The following is a 17,805-nucleotide window of genomic DNA, read 5'->3' as shown; positions in this document are numbered from 1 at the left end:
AAGGCAGGTGGAGTACGGAAGGGGAGAACAGGTGATGACTTTAATGGGGGTGGCCAGAGAGAATCCTTCACTTCATTGCCCTCATGTTTGATTTCTTTTTAAAACCTGTGGCCAGTTCTGGCTCAGATTTGTCCAAGAACAGATTCTGTACACACATGCAGGAATGCAAATAAGTTTACCTGTGTTGTACAAGAAGTAATTGCTTGTATCTCACTTGTGTGGGCTGACTTGACCGTATATTTGTCGGTCGCTGGTCAAGTGTAATCCCAATGTCATCTGTAATGGAATTCTCCATCCAACAGATACCACAGGGACAGGGATTTACTTTTACTCCAGGAAAAAAAAAATATTTTAATATAAAGTATGGGCAATCCTCACAATGGCTCGTTTTTGTTTCATTGAACAGGGAAAGGTTAAGAAAGAACACAATCCTCTTTTCCTGAGGGTATACAGAACTGTATAAACCAGGGCTGGAACTGCATTTCATGGTTCTCTCTAACCCTAGGACTCTAACATGCATCACCTTAATCCATGCCCCAAATCATCAAAACTTCAGAGAAAAAGATCAAGTGAATGTTTTAAAGATTGTTTCAGATATTGGAAAAAAATCTTATGTGATAAGCTAAAAATAGAGCAGATACACAGAGAGGAGGGGAGACAGAGAGGAAGATCTTCTGTCCAAGGGTTCACTCCACAAGTGGCTGCAACGCCCGAAGCTGAACCAATCTGAAGCCAGGAACCAGGAGTTTCTTTTAGATCTCCCATGCAGGAGCAGTACCTTAAACTAACTGCATTTGGTGATTTTCAAATTATACAAAATAGATAGCATACAATACATTAATTCAACCAGATACAGTGAGAATGATTCCTAAGTTGAAATCTACTAGTCATCTGCTGGGTTACCAAACTCATAAGCTATACATAAATAACGATTGTTTTTATGCTGGAATGAATGAATGAAAGTCCACACTGGAAAGCTAGTACTTTAAAAAAACACAAGAAAATTGCTACTTGAAGATACCTGGACAAGTCACCAGCGCTGGCCTTTCCTGATCTCTCGGAACACTTGTTCCAATGAAGCATAATTCGTTACAGAGCGCATTGGCTGCAGCTAAGAATCAGCCGTACATCTTTCCTTCACTTAACTCCCTTGTGTTTTGTGGCTTTATTTAAACAGAGGGAATCAGGGAGTGCAATGTGAGGAAGGGTACAGCGCAGTAAGCAGACGATCATGAGCACGTACCGTGCAGTGATGGGATCAGGACCTAGCTCTTCCAGGCCTGGGCAAATGATGCCAATGTGGGTAGAGGAGGATATTTATTTCAAGTCAGTTAAACCAAGGTTTTTTAATGTGATACCAGTGACTTCTGTCAAATATCATTTTGGTATTTTTACATGTATCAGCTCATTCATTGCTTTACAGTTCTACAAAGCACGTTATCATCACCCTCTGTTTTTGACAAGGAGGTTGAGTAAACAGCTTTGTGATTTGGAGAAGGTCAAGTGGCTCCTACTAGGAAAGCGTGATTTAGAGCTCTGACAGTTTTCAGCAAATCCTACCAGCAACAACCCTGGGCTGGTAGTGCAACAGGCTAAGCTTCTCACTGCAGATGATCTGGATGCATACAGAAGACAGTGATTTTAAAATACGCTTATTAGGGCTTTCTGGTATTTCTCATTTTGATAGACCCAATATTAGTGAAAATCGAGGAAGGCATGATATGTTTCATCTGAAAGGCATTAGCATATTACTGTATATTTGTTCAAGGTCATACACTCATCCTTATTGCCCCCAGATAATTGCAACCCTGAATATTTTCCTGAATTTTCTCAAGTAAGCAAATAATTTTTACATGTTCTAGGATTGAAATAATTTGGTGATAGTTATTTGGAATTGATTTTACTATTCTCAAGGCAAAGAAAATATAATCTATTGTTCGCTATAAATTATTTTGTCAAATTCTTCAATGACTGCTAATATTTACTCATAAAATTTAGCTATCAGGACAGATATAGGTTATACTTAGGATTTAATATGCTGTTTCATTTACATATTCCATGTCTAATACATACAATTACCCAATAGTCCAAAGTTATTTCCCATGAGACAGTTTTCATGTCTAGGGATTTACACTAATTTCTTTTGTGAAAGTCAGCTTCATAATGTTCTAAAGTAATCAGTAAATGTGAATTTGTTCTAAAAAATGAATTTCTCCATGTACAAACTAACTTCACATCTAAAAGATGATTTTTAGTAAGCTTGGACAGTCTCCCAGGGTAAATTGTTCAATTGGACCCGAAGGGAAGCTATAAGGGATTATCTGTTCTCTTGCTGCCTTTTATGGTCCCAGGGATTAACTCATTGCCCAAAGTCAGTTACATGAGACCGAGTCTCCTCGTCCCAAGACCAAGCCAGCGTTCCTCCGTAGAGTGTGGGGCGGTTAAGATTCTGAGTCAGTTACGCACTTCCAGGGACATGAGCAAGCTGTTGTCACTTTAATTTTTCATAAATTTTCTGTCTCAGCAGGCCATTTGTCCCCCAGAATAAAGACATGTGCTATGCTTCCTGGTCTGCATTAAAAGAAACTCCAGCATTAACATTTAAAGGACTTAGCCACCCTACTATAAATAGCACTTGTAACAGCATTATATCCGTCATGCCCTGGGAAGTGAATCAAATGTTAGGATTGACTAAAGTGTAAAAAATGTCAAATTCAGAAGGTTGAAAATAAGACATGCAGCTACTATAGCAAACTGGCCTGTTTCCTATTCAGTTCCTTTACTAATAACCTTCAGGGTTTAGGGGCAGAAATCATTCCTAAAATGTATGCAGATTTGGGACATTTGTTTATCCTTGTATTTTCTGGAGTCAGAATGCTGTGCTTCTTTGAGTTTTAGAATTCTGCAATTTCATCAACAGGTTTCTAAGACATGTAACTGTTTAAGCCTTTATTCAAAAGAAAGCATCAGGTCTCGTCAAGAGAAACCCATGAGTTATGTCAGAAAGAGAAAAGCAAAATGTAAATTATACAAAAATGTATCAAAAATTTTCCGGATAGAAGAATTCAACTCCAAGTGTAGTTATAGCCTTTATAGGGCTTACAGAAGCTATAGGTGAATGTCTCCTTCCTGGTAGACTCAAAAAGTGTGTTTTTATGTTCCAAGTTTCAAGTAGAATACACCCCATAAAGTTACAAAAAGTAGGTGATAATCAAATAGCTAATTAAATGTTAGAAATTCACCCTAAAGCAAATGTAGATTAAAGGATATCTGTTAGATCCTGTGACTGTCCCCTCCTGGAGTCTGAGATGCTGCTCAGCCCGGCATTTACTGTCTAGAAAGTGTCCAGTGAATCGTAATTTTCAACATGTCAATCACAGAGCTTAGTTTCAGCTACTTCATGCAAGGAATGAGTTATTTGCTGTTCTAAGCTCTACTTGTAAACCACAACTACTGTAAATACAAGTTCATGAGGTGAATGGGAGAACATACTCTTGAATGCAGCATTGCGTTTATCCATTGAAGGATCATCAATTTGTTGATCACTTCACTAAAGTTAATTCAAATATTCTTGTTGCCTTTGCATTGATACATATGTGGTAACCTGAAAGTTTGCTCTTACATCTTGCTACAGCCGCTCAAAAGAATCCTACGCGTATTCAGCAACTTATTGTAAACTTCCATGAGCCAAATATCCAAATTCATTAATGACAAGTCTCTGAAAAAATGCTAGAATTCTAGAACATGAAAATGTCAGCGAAGATTTTGTCACTGTTATTTCCCTTCGTAGTTCAATAGCAAACTCCATATTTCTACAGGAGAGTCATCGGAATGGCATTTATTCATCCTCTGTCAATGTTCTGTTCATTACCACCTACGCTTCACCACAACGCAGTCATCTGTGTGTTCTCTCCGCAGCCCTCTCATTTTGTTTAGTCTGTCTCCTAAATTGCCCTACAGGATCTATTTAGAACTACGCAAAGTTTTTCTAACATGAACTTCAAAACCCTCTCAACCTTTATCCAATACCGAGTTCGCCAGTGTTTTACTTATTTTTAGCATTTGTTGCAGCTGAACTCCACTCCACCTACCGATTTAATCTTTTGGTCTTTAGAGATTTTATTAAAATGCTATGGAATAGATAGTTAATAAATAATGGGAATTCATTCTTTGTAGTTCTGGAGGTTGGGATGTCCAAGATTGAACACCAGCAGATTTGGTGGCTGGGCAGCTCTTGCTTTCTCATTCAGAGCTGGTGACTTCTTGCTGTGTCCTCACTTGCTGGGAAGGGCACAGTCACTCTCAGGAGTCCCTTTATGACACTAATCTCAATTTACAAGGGCTCTGCACTCATAATCTACCTCCTTTCAAAGACTTCATCTCTCACTACCATCTGCTTGGTGATTGAAGATATTAATGTTTGGAGGACAAAACCATTTACAAGAAAGTAATACACTGTTCAATGTATGTTTTCTTTTAGAAAAGGTTGTATTCTTTTCAAAGTCTTAATGAAGTTTTGTTTTTATGTTTTCTTCCACTGATCCTACTTGGTCCAATTGCTTCTCATACTTTTTTTTAAACATCCTGTATTTTATTTATTTGAAAGGCAGAGAGACAGGGACCGAGTGAGGGAGAGATGGGCAGGGGAGGGAAGGTGACAGGGAATGAGAGAGAGAGAGACAGGGAGGGAGAGAGAATATGAATAGATGATTGAATTATCTCCTATCTGCAAGTTCTTTTTCCAAATCGCCATGACACTTGGGCTTAACCAGGGAGAAGCCTGGAGCTTGGAACTCTGGTTCTTTCATGAGGGATGCAGGGACCTAAGTACCTTGGCCATCATGTGTTGTTGTCCCTGTCACATCGGTTAACTGTTATAATTCTTGACCGACTGTGCCACAAGCCAACCCTCTGTTTCAACCTCTTTTGATTTTCATTCCTTCCCCTTCCTTCTTCTCTCCCTCAGTCCTTCCTGCATCACATCCTTTCTCTCTTCATATTCCTGTCTCTCTTTCAAATATTGCATAATTAAAGTTACAATATTATCTTATCACTGGGTACCTTACCCAAAGACAGAAAAAAATTCAATGCATCTTTTTTCCAACTTGATCCTATTAGTTGTCATTAGTAGCTTTTGTGAATTCTTATTAGTTGAATAATTCATGCTCTCTTATGTCAAATATGGAGATTATGGCTCCTGTGACATTTAGTTTTCCATTAAAAAGCAGCAACTAAACGTCAGAAAGCGTCTCAGCTCATATGGGACGTGGTGCACAGTCATCGGGATGACATTCTAAAGTGAAAACATGATGCACTTTTTCTCTGGTTTGCATTGATTTTTCTCTTTTATTGTATACTCTCTATTAATTTAACACTAGGCATCTTGATTCCCCAATTTTTTTTGAGAAAAACATTTTTTGCTGGCGTATAGTGTAGTTATTTGAAAGTTATGGTATATTGGGATATTGAATTTTCAAACCCATTTTTTTCTTCTATTCAGTCTTGTATTTTGACAATTCCAAATTTAAGCAATGCATGGCAAACAACTCCGTGAGTCAAAATGAAGCAACCTCTGCTTAACACAATCCCAAACCAACTTCTAAATATGAACAGTTTGGATTTCTGTCATTTCTTGAAAACTGAATCTCATTACTATGCAGCATCAGTTAGCTACAAGTCAATAAAAATTATCAACATATACCTACCACATACTCCAAAATGGCATCACAGACAGTTTCTGGTGATTCATTAGCATTTTTTGCCTTTTGGTTTTTCTAATCAAGGAGAAATATGTGTTTTTTTTCTTTTCATCTACACCTCTATGCTAAGTGAGAACATAAAATATCAGTCATCGCACGCCATTATTTTTAGAAGAACGCCTCATCCCTCACTGGTCTGAACTGCCGTCTTCTCTAAGCAATGAAGTTGTGACTTCTGATGTCTGGAGGTTGAAATCCTGTTATCCCTGTCAAAGCTGGTTCCTGAACAAGTAGTCTGAGCATTGCTCATGGATAGCAATAAATTAATGAAACCTGCTCAGCACTGTCTCGGTGAATGCGGGTGTCAGAAAGTTAAGAGCGTTGCCCAAGTTCACAGTGAATCGGACTCTGTCAGTGACCAACGCACTGAAGTGTACGGATGCAGGGGCACGCCACGGGGAGCCAGTTAGTGTTTCACCAGAGAAGACCTCACTGCTCGAGTCGAGGCAAGAGGGCACATTATTTCACAACATGTGTAATTCTGATCTTTCTTAATCCTATCATATGCCTGAAATGAGTTTCACCAAAGCTGTATGAAATCAAACCAAAACTGAAGCAATGCTGTTGACTAAACCACTGCACATGTGAACTCAGAACACACCCTGCATCTGTTCATTGTATTGACTATAAGTGAAGTTTGTTTTACCAATTCATTTAGTTACCAAAGAGGCCAGGAAAGAAAATAAGCCAAAACCACCTGACCAGTCATCTACTGCACACCGCATGTCCAGGAACCTGTAAGAATCATTGGTGAAGAGACAGTGGGGAAAATCTGCCATCTGCTGACTCACGCCCCAAGTGGCCGAAATGGCCAGAGCTGAGCCGATTGGAAGCCAGGAGCCAGGAGCCTCTCCTGGTTCTCCCACACAGGTACAAGGTCTCAAGGCTTTGGACCATCCTCAACTGCTTCCCTAAGCCACAAGCAGGGATCTAGATGGGAAGTGGGCTGCTGAGACACAAACTCCTGGCTTGAACAAGGCGAGGACTTTAGCCGTTAGGCTACAGCATTGGGCCCAGGAGCCCTAAGTTTCAAAATCACAGAGAATTGACTTCCAAACACTCCAGTATCCTGTTCCCCCATCTGTCTGGATTTGTCTGGTTCATCTTTACGTTTCTCCAGGCAGCTCATCTCTTAGTGTATTCATTAAACTCAGTCATTTGGGCTTGGTGCAGTCTAAGTCCTTGCCTTGAATGCACTGGGATCCCATATGGGCATCGGTTCTAATCCCGGCAGCTCCACTTCCCATCCAGCTCCCTGCTTGTGCCCTGGGAAAGCAGTCGAGGACGGCCCAAAGCCTTGGGACCCTGCATCCATGTGGGAGACCCGGAAGAAGTTCCTGGCACCTGGTTTCGGATCTCTATAGCACTGGCAGTTGTGGTCACTTGGGGAGCGAACCATCGGACAGAAGATCTGCCTCTCTTTCTCTCCGCCTCCCTGTATATCTGACTTTGTAGTAAAAATGAATCAATCTTAAAAAAAAAAAAACAACTCAGCCATTTTCCTTAGGAGCCCTGTGGTCCTGACATTGACACAAGGTCATAAACACAAAAGATATTTTAGTGATTGCTAGGAGATTTCAGACTTCATTAAACTTTATTTTAAAAGAGCTCTTTGCAGCAAAATATAAATCATATTGCCAACAATTGTGAGATTTGTACTGTTTGATAAACAGTTTTATTTATTCTTCTTTTACAGTGCATGGTAATCAAACTTTCTGTTGAACATGTTTTAACATAAAATCAAATGGAACGTTTGCGATGTACAAAGGTTCACATATTGGGAAACAGTTGGTATTGACAAGACTCTTACTCACCAACCCCAAGGGGAGGCTGGCTACCTTGAGCTGCTTCAGTGGCTCTGAACATACAAGCTATCGCTAGTGACCAGCTTCTGACCTTGCGGTGATTAGTTGATTTGTAGTTGGTAAAGGTTTGTAGTTGGTAAATGGAAAGCATGTTTTTCACTATTTCTTGCAATTGGCTAACCCAGAAATGGCAGTGTATCCCAGGATATCAAGGCCATAGATGTCATATTATCAGTTCACAGAACATCGCAAACAACTGAAGGGGAGCTAAAAATAAACTGTGATCATTTCAAGAAATGACCATGATAGGTAGTCATTGCTACACTATTTGGCCAAGCAGAATTGTATACGCAAGAACCTGGAGGCAAGACCCAGCTGTGTTTTCAATTCTAGGTTCTTGTTGGCACATAACCGGGGACACTGAAGTATTAGTGTGTCTGCCATCCACGTGTGTCAGTTCTAGACTGCTGGCTTTGGTCTGGCCCAGCCCTGGGTGTTGCAGATACTAGGAGTGAGCCAGAAGATGGGAAACAGGTGTGTGTGTGTGTGTGTGTCCAATACGTAACACATAAATCGGGGTCGCTGCTGTGTTGCAGAACATTAAGTCACCAACTGCAACACAGGCATCACACATGGGCTCCAGTTCGAGCCCAGGATGTTCCACTTCTGATCTAACTTCCTCCTATTGACCTGGATCAACAGCAGAAGATGACCCAGGAGTTTCACCTCTGCCACCCACCTGGCATTTCTGGAAGAAGCTCCTGGCTCCTGGATTAGTCCTGGAATAGCCACAGCAGTTGTGACCATTTGGGAAGTAAACCAGGACATGGATTATTCTGTCTCGTTCTGCCTCTTCTCATTGCTTTTCAAATAAATAAATGCACCTTTCACATAAATAGATACATATATCATTTTAAGCTGGTTAAATTAAAATAAATATTGATTGATACATGATCTGCTTGGCTGCCAATCACTCCCTCTTTACCAACAGTAATTATTGATGGTTCTTTACGATTGTTTAAATGACTATGAGAACAGAAACTCAAAGCACGTTGCCTAGGGCTCATGTCATGGCACAGTGAGCTAAGCTGCCACAGGTAATACCAGCTTCCCATATCAAAATACTGACTCAGTCAGAGTTGCTTTACTTGCAATCCAGTTCCCTTCTAATGCACCAAAGAAAAGTAGAAGATGGCCCAAGTGCTTGGACCCCAGCCATTCATGGACAAGACTTGGGCAGCGTTCAAGACCCAGTGATTTGGGTAATGAACTAGTGGGTAAATGATCAATTATTCTCTCACTCTCCCATTCTTTCTTTGTCTTTCAAATAATTAAACCAATCTTAAAATGTCTCCGAAAAAAAACTAAAACCAGTCCCTCAGCTCCATGTCCAACCAAATTGTGCTTGTTTAATTTAAACAGTCCTGAAAGTTGGATGTCAATCATGAAAATCATGTTTAAAATGAAACTAGGTTAAATGAGTAATAATTTTTAAAAATCTAAGGTAAATGTGGAGAATAATTCAAATCAAAAGAAAATCTAACAATTTTTTGGTATCTAGTTTTCTTCTTTGCTTCTGTAATGCTTAATTAGAATATATACATACTTATAGATAGTCATTTCCCCAGCAGAAAAAAAAATAGACCTCAGAGCTATTTTCAGCAAACAGCAATATTATTGCAGAAAAGGCAAGACTAATTTGTTTGACTTTTCAATTTGCAAAAATAAATAAAAATAGCTTCCACATGGATTTCCTACAAATAGACTTTATGCTGATTTTCACAAATTACTTATTATCTCTGCATTATCAGATATATTAGAGTTATAACCCTGCTTGGAAATGGATTGCTCTGATTTTCTGATTCCTGTGGGTTATGAGTGGCAGAGAACATAGCATAAGGCAGGGAATATGTGTATCCGGGTCTAAAGGTTTTGACAATTTGAAGACACGGTGGGCATCTCAGTTTTGTTTTGCAATGTTTCTGCTTCTTTTGATGTTAAACAGCATGGCTTTTTAAAATGCTATTTATCTGAAGCACAGACAAAAGGAGGTAGACACAGACTTAGCTCCTGTCAGTTGGTTCTCTCCTATTATGCTACAAATGGCTGGAATGGCTCAGTGTGGACATGGGAGAGTGTAACTTGACTTGCTTCTCCCACGTGAGTGGCAAGGACCCTGAGAACTTGATCCATAAGGACTGTCTGCCAGGGTAGCCCTTAGTAGGAAAGCGCAATCGGAAGTGGAGCCAGACCTTAAACCCAGGCAGCCACAGCATGGGAGTGCCCTGATCAGCTTCCGAACTGCTTGGCTCAACACCTGCCCCTCAGTCATGGAAGTCTAAGCAACAAATTTTTGAATCGTTAGTAACATTTGCTTGACTCATTTTTGAACCAAGCGGGCCAAAAATGTAATTTTCCAATCAAATATGATCATGTTACAATGTTTCATGATGTAATCTGACAATAAAAATATAGAAAATAAACCCATCTTATTTCAATAAATCAGTAAATGCTAAAATGATCATGTTAGAAAAAAGGTATTTATAAGTTATTTCTTTAACCTTAAAGTAGGTCAGTTTCTTTTAATTCTATTAATAGATATAGACATAGACATAGATATAGATATAGACATAGACATAGACATAGACATAGATATACACATATAGATATAGACATAGACATAGACATAGACATAGACACAGACATAGATATAGATATAGATATAGGTATAGATATAGATATAGATATAGATATAGATATAGACATAGACATAGACATAGACATAGACATAGACATAGACATAGACATAGATATAGATATAGATATAGATATAGACATAGACATAGATATATAGATATAGATATAGATATAGACATAGATATAGACATAGACATAGACATAGATATAGATATAGACATAGATATAGACATAGACATAGATATAGACATAGACATAGACATAGATATAGATATAGACATAGATATAGATATAGACATAGACATAGACATAGATATAGACATAGATATAGATATAGACATAGACATAGACATAGAGATATAGATATAGATATAGATATAGATATAGATATAGATATAGATACATGTACATGTAAATTTAGGTACATAACTAGTAGTTAAACTAATCTGATACTGTCATAGTTTTAGCCTTTTACAAATATCTTCATTATAAAAATAGCCATGCATGTCTTAAATGTTTATCATACTAGAAAGAGATGCAACATTTATGTAAATATATGCCATCAATCATGGGTCTGTACTCTGAGAAAGTGACATTCTTGATCTCACACATTTTTAAAACTTTATTTATTAACTTTGAAAGTCAGAGTTACTGAGAGAGACAAGGATAAACAGAGAGAGGGAGAGAGAGAGAGTGAGAGAGAGAGAGAGAGAGATTCCATCTTCTGGTTCATTCTAGAAATGGCTGTGAAAACCAGTTCTGGGTCAGGTTAAAGCCATGAGCCAGGAACTTCATTCGAGTCTCCCATGTGGGTACCAGGGCTTCAACCATTTGAGTCATTGTCTGCTTTCCCAAGGCCATTAGTATGAAGTGGGGTTGAAATACAAGCCCCTGGGTCACCTACTGGTGCCCACTTGGGATGCCAGCATCTTGGGTAGGGGCTGTATCCCGTTTATTGAATCATTGGCCCTAGCCAAGGTTTTAAGAAGAGGAATGTAGCATAGTTGTCTTTTTTTTTCACATCGCTGTCTCAGACACAGATCACGTTTAATTTAGAGTTACCCGAGGCAGGAAAACAGAAACAAATAATTCAGGAAATTCTGTGCCTTAGAAGAGGTTCAACTTCACAGAAAGAACCCATTGCTTCAAAAGATTATGTCAATGATCTTTTGTGAATGTTATCTTATGAGTGGATCCTGGCTATAGGATGCTGGACTCTCTGCAGCCATCCAGGTCTACAAGGTCAGGGTACATTTAAATAGCAGAATGATGGACTTCTACGATTGATTGTAAAGGACTATACTTTTGTAATGAAACAGGGGAAATCAGTCGGGGGGTGCAGGAATTTGGAGAGGAGAGAAGGGAAATCCCAGAGCTTCTGGAACTGTATCATGGAATAATAAAATTAATCAATGAATTAATTTTAAAAACAGAGGAAAAAATAGTGTCAATATAAAAAACAACAACAACAACAACAACGAAGCAGTGGATACACAGGCAGGTTTGTAAAGGAAAGCTTACCTTTTCACCCATTTTCCAGTGGACAAGAATCATGCGCGATTAGGAACTTCCCTAAAATCCAAGTTAATGAATAAAAAGTGACTGTTGGTCTTAAGAAGGGAGCACAGCATGAAGAAATGTGTTTGGTGAAGTTGGAGAGGGAATCGGTCAGTTTTGCATTCCGAGGGGCTATGTTATTGAGGGTATATGTTGCACGGAAGAGCTTGGAGTCCACCTTCTTGGAAAATCTGTTTATTTGAGGAACATCTTCCTAATTTCCGTGTTGGACAGGTTTGAGGGAAGAGCAGAGAATCCGTACTATTGCATGTAACTGTGTTAATATGAGTACCTCAGACAACACGAGACGCTGTGGAAGGCTGGCGGTTGTTCATGTAAAGTGTAGCCATGAGGTTGAAATGTTCAGAAGTCCTAGATTTCCCACACTTGACAAATGATTGAATGTGGGTGTATGTAAAGTATATAAACATGTACTTACAAACATTTAAATGGTAAGTATTGCTCTGAAATGTCTTACTCAGATTCAGAAAGTAAAGAAGGAAAAAATAAAAAAAATTGTAACAATAGAATTCTCTGCCATAATGCTTTAGTACATCTGGCACATTCCAGCTCTCATGAGTCATTGCCAGAAACAAAATTGTGAGTTTGCTGAAATACTAATTTTACACTCAATTTTCGACTATTTTTGTTGTTCAGATTGCTTTACCAGTTCAACCATTCTTGCTTAATCACTGCATAGAAAACTTAATTCTAGAGAGGGATAAGCAATCAGGATACTAGAAAGACAAAGAAACTTGTCCTAAAATAAATACAACGTATTATTAAATGTAAAGTGAAATTTTAATGTGTTTATATAGGAAAAAGAACTAAAATCTGACTGGTATTTTCATTATTGTATAATGTCCTCTCCTTTTCTCAAAAATGTATGACACATATTTAAGTGTGAATTCTAGATTATTTATCATTTCTATGGGTTTTATGATTTTCAAGCCACCTCTGAGATCACAGACACAAGAGAAGGGCCCGTGTTAAGGAAGTATTTAAATCCATTCTACCTGCACTTCTGCTTTAGTCCTGTATCTTACAGAGCACCTTATCACTTACCTAGCTGCCTATTGGCATCATTTGTAAAATGAGATTTGGTGCACATGAACAGCTTTCCCTCTTGCTTTTATTAATATGCTAGGGCTATTTAAACAATTAACCACATTTTTTTTCTGTGTGTTGCATTTTCGCAATGCCCCAAGAATGAGTCAAGAAACCACGGACGTGAGCATCAGTTATTCCTTAAACCCTACGACTGAGCATAGATTCCCTTGCTGGAGGAGATGTGAGGAACTGTCTGCTCGGAGCTCAAGAACCATTCATTTCCTGAGAGCTGAAAAAGACATGTTTCATGTCAATTAATGCACATTAAAATGTATGAAACAATAATATGTCTGCTGTCCGACTGGCCCTGACACGAAACGGACTTTAGTGTTACTTTGTGGAGTTCAGCATGGACTTGCTTCTTCCGCTCTTTATTTATTCTCTTTTCAGGATAAAAAGCAACTGCTGGACGATAGCTTCAACCTGAAATTTCCAAAAGAGTTTTCACTTTTTTTTCCCCTCCTCTTTGTCTCTCATCAATGATAAAGAGATTGCCATTGGAATTCAGCTCTGATAAAATACTTGATTAAGTTAAAGAGTAATTGTCTTTTGCAGGCAAATTTTAAAGGCTCAGTTATTTTTCCCATATGACAATCAACGTCTGATTTACCCTCTCAGAAAATGCAATTCTGTAAGGATAAAAAAATGAAACATTTACAGTTTTGTTTCTGAACTTTTTGCAATGTGATAGTATCTATATTGTCATTCAGAAGCGTAACTATTTTACAAAACAGGATTGCACACAAAACTCATGCATGGTTTGAAAGAAAACGTAGGCTTATTTTCAAGTAATAGTTGAAATAACTGTATTTGCAGTAACTTACTTTCTAGAACGAAATAAGAGGAACAGCTTAGAATGACAGAAGACAGAAGGTGGCCTTGGCTGCCCTGCACCTCCACTGGGCAGGGGGATTTGTTTGGAGCCCTGCTTTACTTACAAGGCAAGCCAAAGTATTCCCTGTGGTGGCTGGAGCAAACAGGTGCCAGAGAACTAGGACATGAAAGGAGAAAATATTTCATTGAGAGGCTTTAAAGTTGCTATTATTTTTATCCAAGGTCTCTCTGTGGATTTCTTCAGCCAGACCTTGCCCGAAATCTTAACATTGGCTTTGTCCAGATTCTTCTTCTTCAGCAATAAGAGCGATGAAGTTAGACTATGTTTCCCATGATATAAACAGTAAATGACAGCACAAATGGGTTCTTCAAACTGTTTTGATGATAAAGAAGCAACAATGGTGGCTCAGCTTTTGCTTGTACTCAGTGTTTCATAAGAAGCATTCCAGCTTGTCCTTGAACTATGCTGTGAATTGAGGATCCGTTAGTTTCATTATATAATCAATATCTCCTTTTTCATTTCTGGTTTGAAAAAGTAGCTGATTTAAAATTATCACAACCCCTTATTTCTGGTCGTGGTATAAAAGTGTCAATATTCCTAGAGAAATTATAAACTTTCATAACTTTATGCCTCCAAAGTGTGACGCAGAACTGCTGGAGTTAGGGTGCAATATGGGTGTTTGTATGTCTGTTCAGGAAAATAAGAAACACTGGTATCAAATTCCTCATTCAAAAGCAAGGAGCTTATAAAAGAAATTCTGAATGAAAGAGTAAATATTAGCAAGTTTTCTAAGTGCAATTGGTTATAAACCTTAAAGCTATAGCAATGTTTAATAAAAAATGTAACAGGATAAAAAAAATAGAAAAATGAATGTAGCATCAAAAGCTACATTCCAAAATCCATTTCCTCAAGAAAATCCACCAACTATCATAATCTTTAGGGAGAATCAACAATTTCCTTTTTGTGTACTAAAGTCTAGATTTCAAAACTAAAATTAGGAAAATATAATGCATTGAGTTTATGATATTAATATGAATAATGAATCTGAAGTAAAATTTCATACAAATAGAGACTTTTATGATTTTCTTTATAAGTTTATTCCATAAACATCCTGCTAGGACATACACTATGTCAAAAGAGGTAAGAGAGTTAAAACCAGGGACTCTAGATTTCTCAATGAAAGAACTTTAACTCTTATTTATTCTGTAAATAAATTCATTGGTAGAGATGATACAAAAACCAACCTAATATGTTCTTTGCTTTTTTTTTTTAGGGGCTGATGTTATCAACTTTGATGGGCATGTTGTATTACCATATAGATTCAGAAACAAGAAGATGAAAACATTGAAAGATGTCATTGCCTTGAAATTTAAGACTTCTGAAAGCGAAGGGGTGATATTGCACGGGGAAGGGCAGCAAGGCGATTACATCACTTTGGAGTTGAACAAAGCCAAGTTAGTCCTCAGCTTAAATCTAGGTATGTTCTGAGTGGCAATCATGTTTCCACCCAGTAAATTCCCTTTAAAAACATTAATGTTTAAGGTGACATATGTTAAACATGTTAATGGTGTTTAATCCTTTACAATTAAGATTTTAAAGGAGCCCACAAGTTCTCAGAAAAGGGAACAAATCCAAGTGCTGACCATTGCCCTGATCCCAATGGATTCTGATGGAACGTGTTAAATCATATAGCATTACAATCTGGTGTTCCTAAAATTGTGCTAACACGCGGAGACAAACTAGGACTTTGAACTGTTTACAGGATGGTACTGGTTTCCATGAGTTGTTGCGCAAGAACATGCAAATATACGTTAGTCTCTATATATAGTCTATTTATTAGGGACATCATTTTATTGGTAACGTCACCACAATTTGTGATGCATTGGATACTATTGCAGAGGATATGGGTAAACATAAAAACTCATTCCTAGTATTTTGGTTTGGGCAACAAAAATAGATGATGGTGCCATTTTCAGTAACAGGCAAAATTTGTAGCAATTCTAGAGATTTCTTAGAGCATGATCTGTGTGAGTTTTCAAAGTACAACTGGGTTGCCTATGATACTTATTATGCACAGTTTTCTATCATGGAGTTGCCCCCCGTGATACTGACAGGAGAAGGTACTCAAATGGAGAGTAAGGGAAATCATGTGTGGAACAGGGAGGGGAAAAAAGTATATATAGTTCCAGAGACGAAAATTAAAAAAAAAAAAAATAGGTTGTTGCATGTATGGAATACAATTAAAATGCAATTTAAAATCAAGACAAAGAAGTGGATAATGACTTTGGTGCCATAATAGTTAATAATTTACTCTCAATGGGGTAAAAAGGACAGAAGTGCTACCAACATTTTTTAGATACACAAATAAGAAAATAGATGTTAAAATTTTGAATCTAATGAAGCACAAATAAAGGAAACAGAGAAATGAAATGTTGTCCAGAGAGAAATGAATTCAAAAGAGTTGTTTGTTCTGGGTTTTTCTATGTTTGAGTGGATAGCATTTATGTGTATTTCTATATGATTAACACAACTAAGATTTGGCCATAGCTAAAGAGAGCCACATCATAACTGAAATTCAAAATTAGAATTCATGGACACAATGGCAGCTTTTTGTCTTGTTTGGCTAAAAGTTTCAGATTCTAAGTAAAGATATTAAAAATTGTACACATCCATGACTCTCTAAAATATATGCATAGCTACAACTCATGCATTAAATCTATCCTGATAGAAGACAAAAATCACATAGAAGAACACCAAGAATGTGCTTCTCCTGATTTTATTTCCTGGCCAGCCATAAAATTGAATGGGTTAAGAATTCATTATTGGGACTTTTGTCCCATATGTTAATTTTATTAAATAGATATATTATAACAAGCAAATGCAAATTCCATTCATTTTCTTTTTTGTGGATATAGGAGTGATACATTGTTTTAAAAACATATGCCTAATTATAAAAGCTTTTATGGTGAAAAACTTCTGAGAAAAAACAAGAACTTCTACAAGAAAAACCATAGAAAAAAAATCACATGAACTATCTCGATTACTTAATTGAGCAAAAATATACATTTTTACATTTGAACAATCCTAAAACGTCACACAAAATACAGGAATTGCAAGTGTCAAATATTGAGGTTGGTGTAATTCATTAATAGAAAATCATACTGCTTTATATTATTAAGATAATAAGACTCAAGACATAGAAACCAGACAATAAGGTAACACATATAAAAAAAATCTATAAATTTCAAACACTTAACCGCAACATGGAAGACAGACACAACAAAATAAAAAGCTAGAAATTCTTGTCAAGTAATACCTGTTAACATTATAATATTAATGTTTTGGATAATGTAAAAATAAGGACATTTTGTGCCACCTGATAAATCAGAAAATATTTTCAGAAAACAATTTGCAATATATCATCAGAGTCTACATATGTTGGCATAGTGGAGAAAATGACAGTGTTTATAAAGGATTTAAACTTGTGATATTAATGACAATGATACATACTGGGTGGAAAAACTTAGCTATATACAATTATGTTCATATAAATAAAATGGTTTTTTTTTGCTAATAACTAATTCAGGAAGAAATACCAAGAAATATGAAATTAAAATTTAGAGTATAAGATATAAATATAATATACTTTTATTTTGAGTATATACATATAGGGATATATATGATGTTTATATAAATATATTTTAAAAATGAAAAATGGGCTGAATGCAGAAGGTATAAATGCTTTCATACATATTTTGCTCACAAATCTACATGATATTCTCTGCTTGTAATTATGAATGTGCATATTAGTAATAACAATATATAAGTGATTTTAAAATCTGTATATTGCATGTGGCTAGATCATTCCATTATATGAGTAGACTACATCTGAAGATACTTATTTTTAAAATTTGTTCTGCTTTTTTTTCCTCAAAGCAAATATGTAAAGCAATTTTTCAATATCAGTGTTTTACAGACATGATAGTACTGAAATAAGTAGCAAATTATAGAACTTAACAAAGATTCACAAATATTTCACTGG

At 37.0% G+C, this 17,805-nt stretch overlaps 1 protein-coding gene across 1 annotated transcript in view; it reads left to right on the top strand.

The window, feature by feature from the left end:
* CNTNAP2 (contactin associated protein 2) overlaps window positions 1-17,805 on the top strand; it is a 1,058,280-nt gene that overhangs the window by 29,149 nt on the left and 1,011,326 nt on the right. The window contains exon 2 of the mRNA XM_058654907.1: window positions 15,037-15,240. Coding sequence (XP_058510890.1) covers window positions 15,099-15,240 — 142 coding nt within the window. The 5' untranslated portion in view covers window positions 15,037-15,098. The remainder of the gene's footprint in view (window positions 1-15,036; window positions 15,241-17,805) is intronic.

Source organism: Ochotona princeps, chromosome 25 (genome assembly GCF_030435755.1).
Source record: "Ochotona princeps isolate mOchPri1 chromosome 25, mOchPri1.hap1, whole genome shotgun sequence".
NCBI lineage: Eukaryota > Metazoa > Chordata > Mammalia > Lagomorpha > Ochotonidae > Ochotona > Ochotona princeps.
Note: the sequence above shows the minus strand (reverse complement) of the source record. Positions and strands in the feature narration are given on the sequence as shown.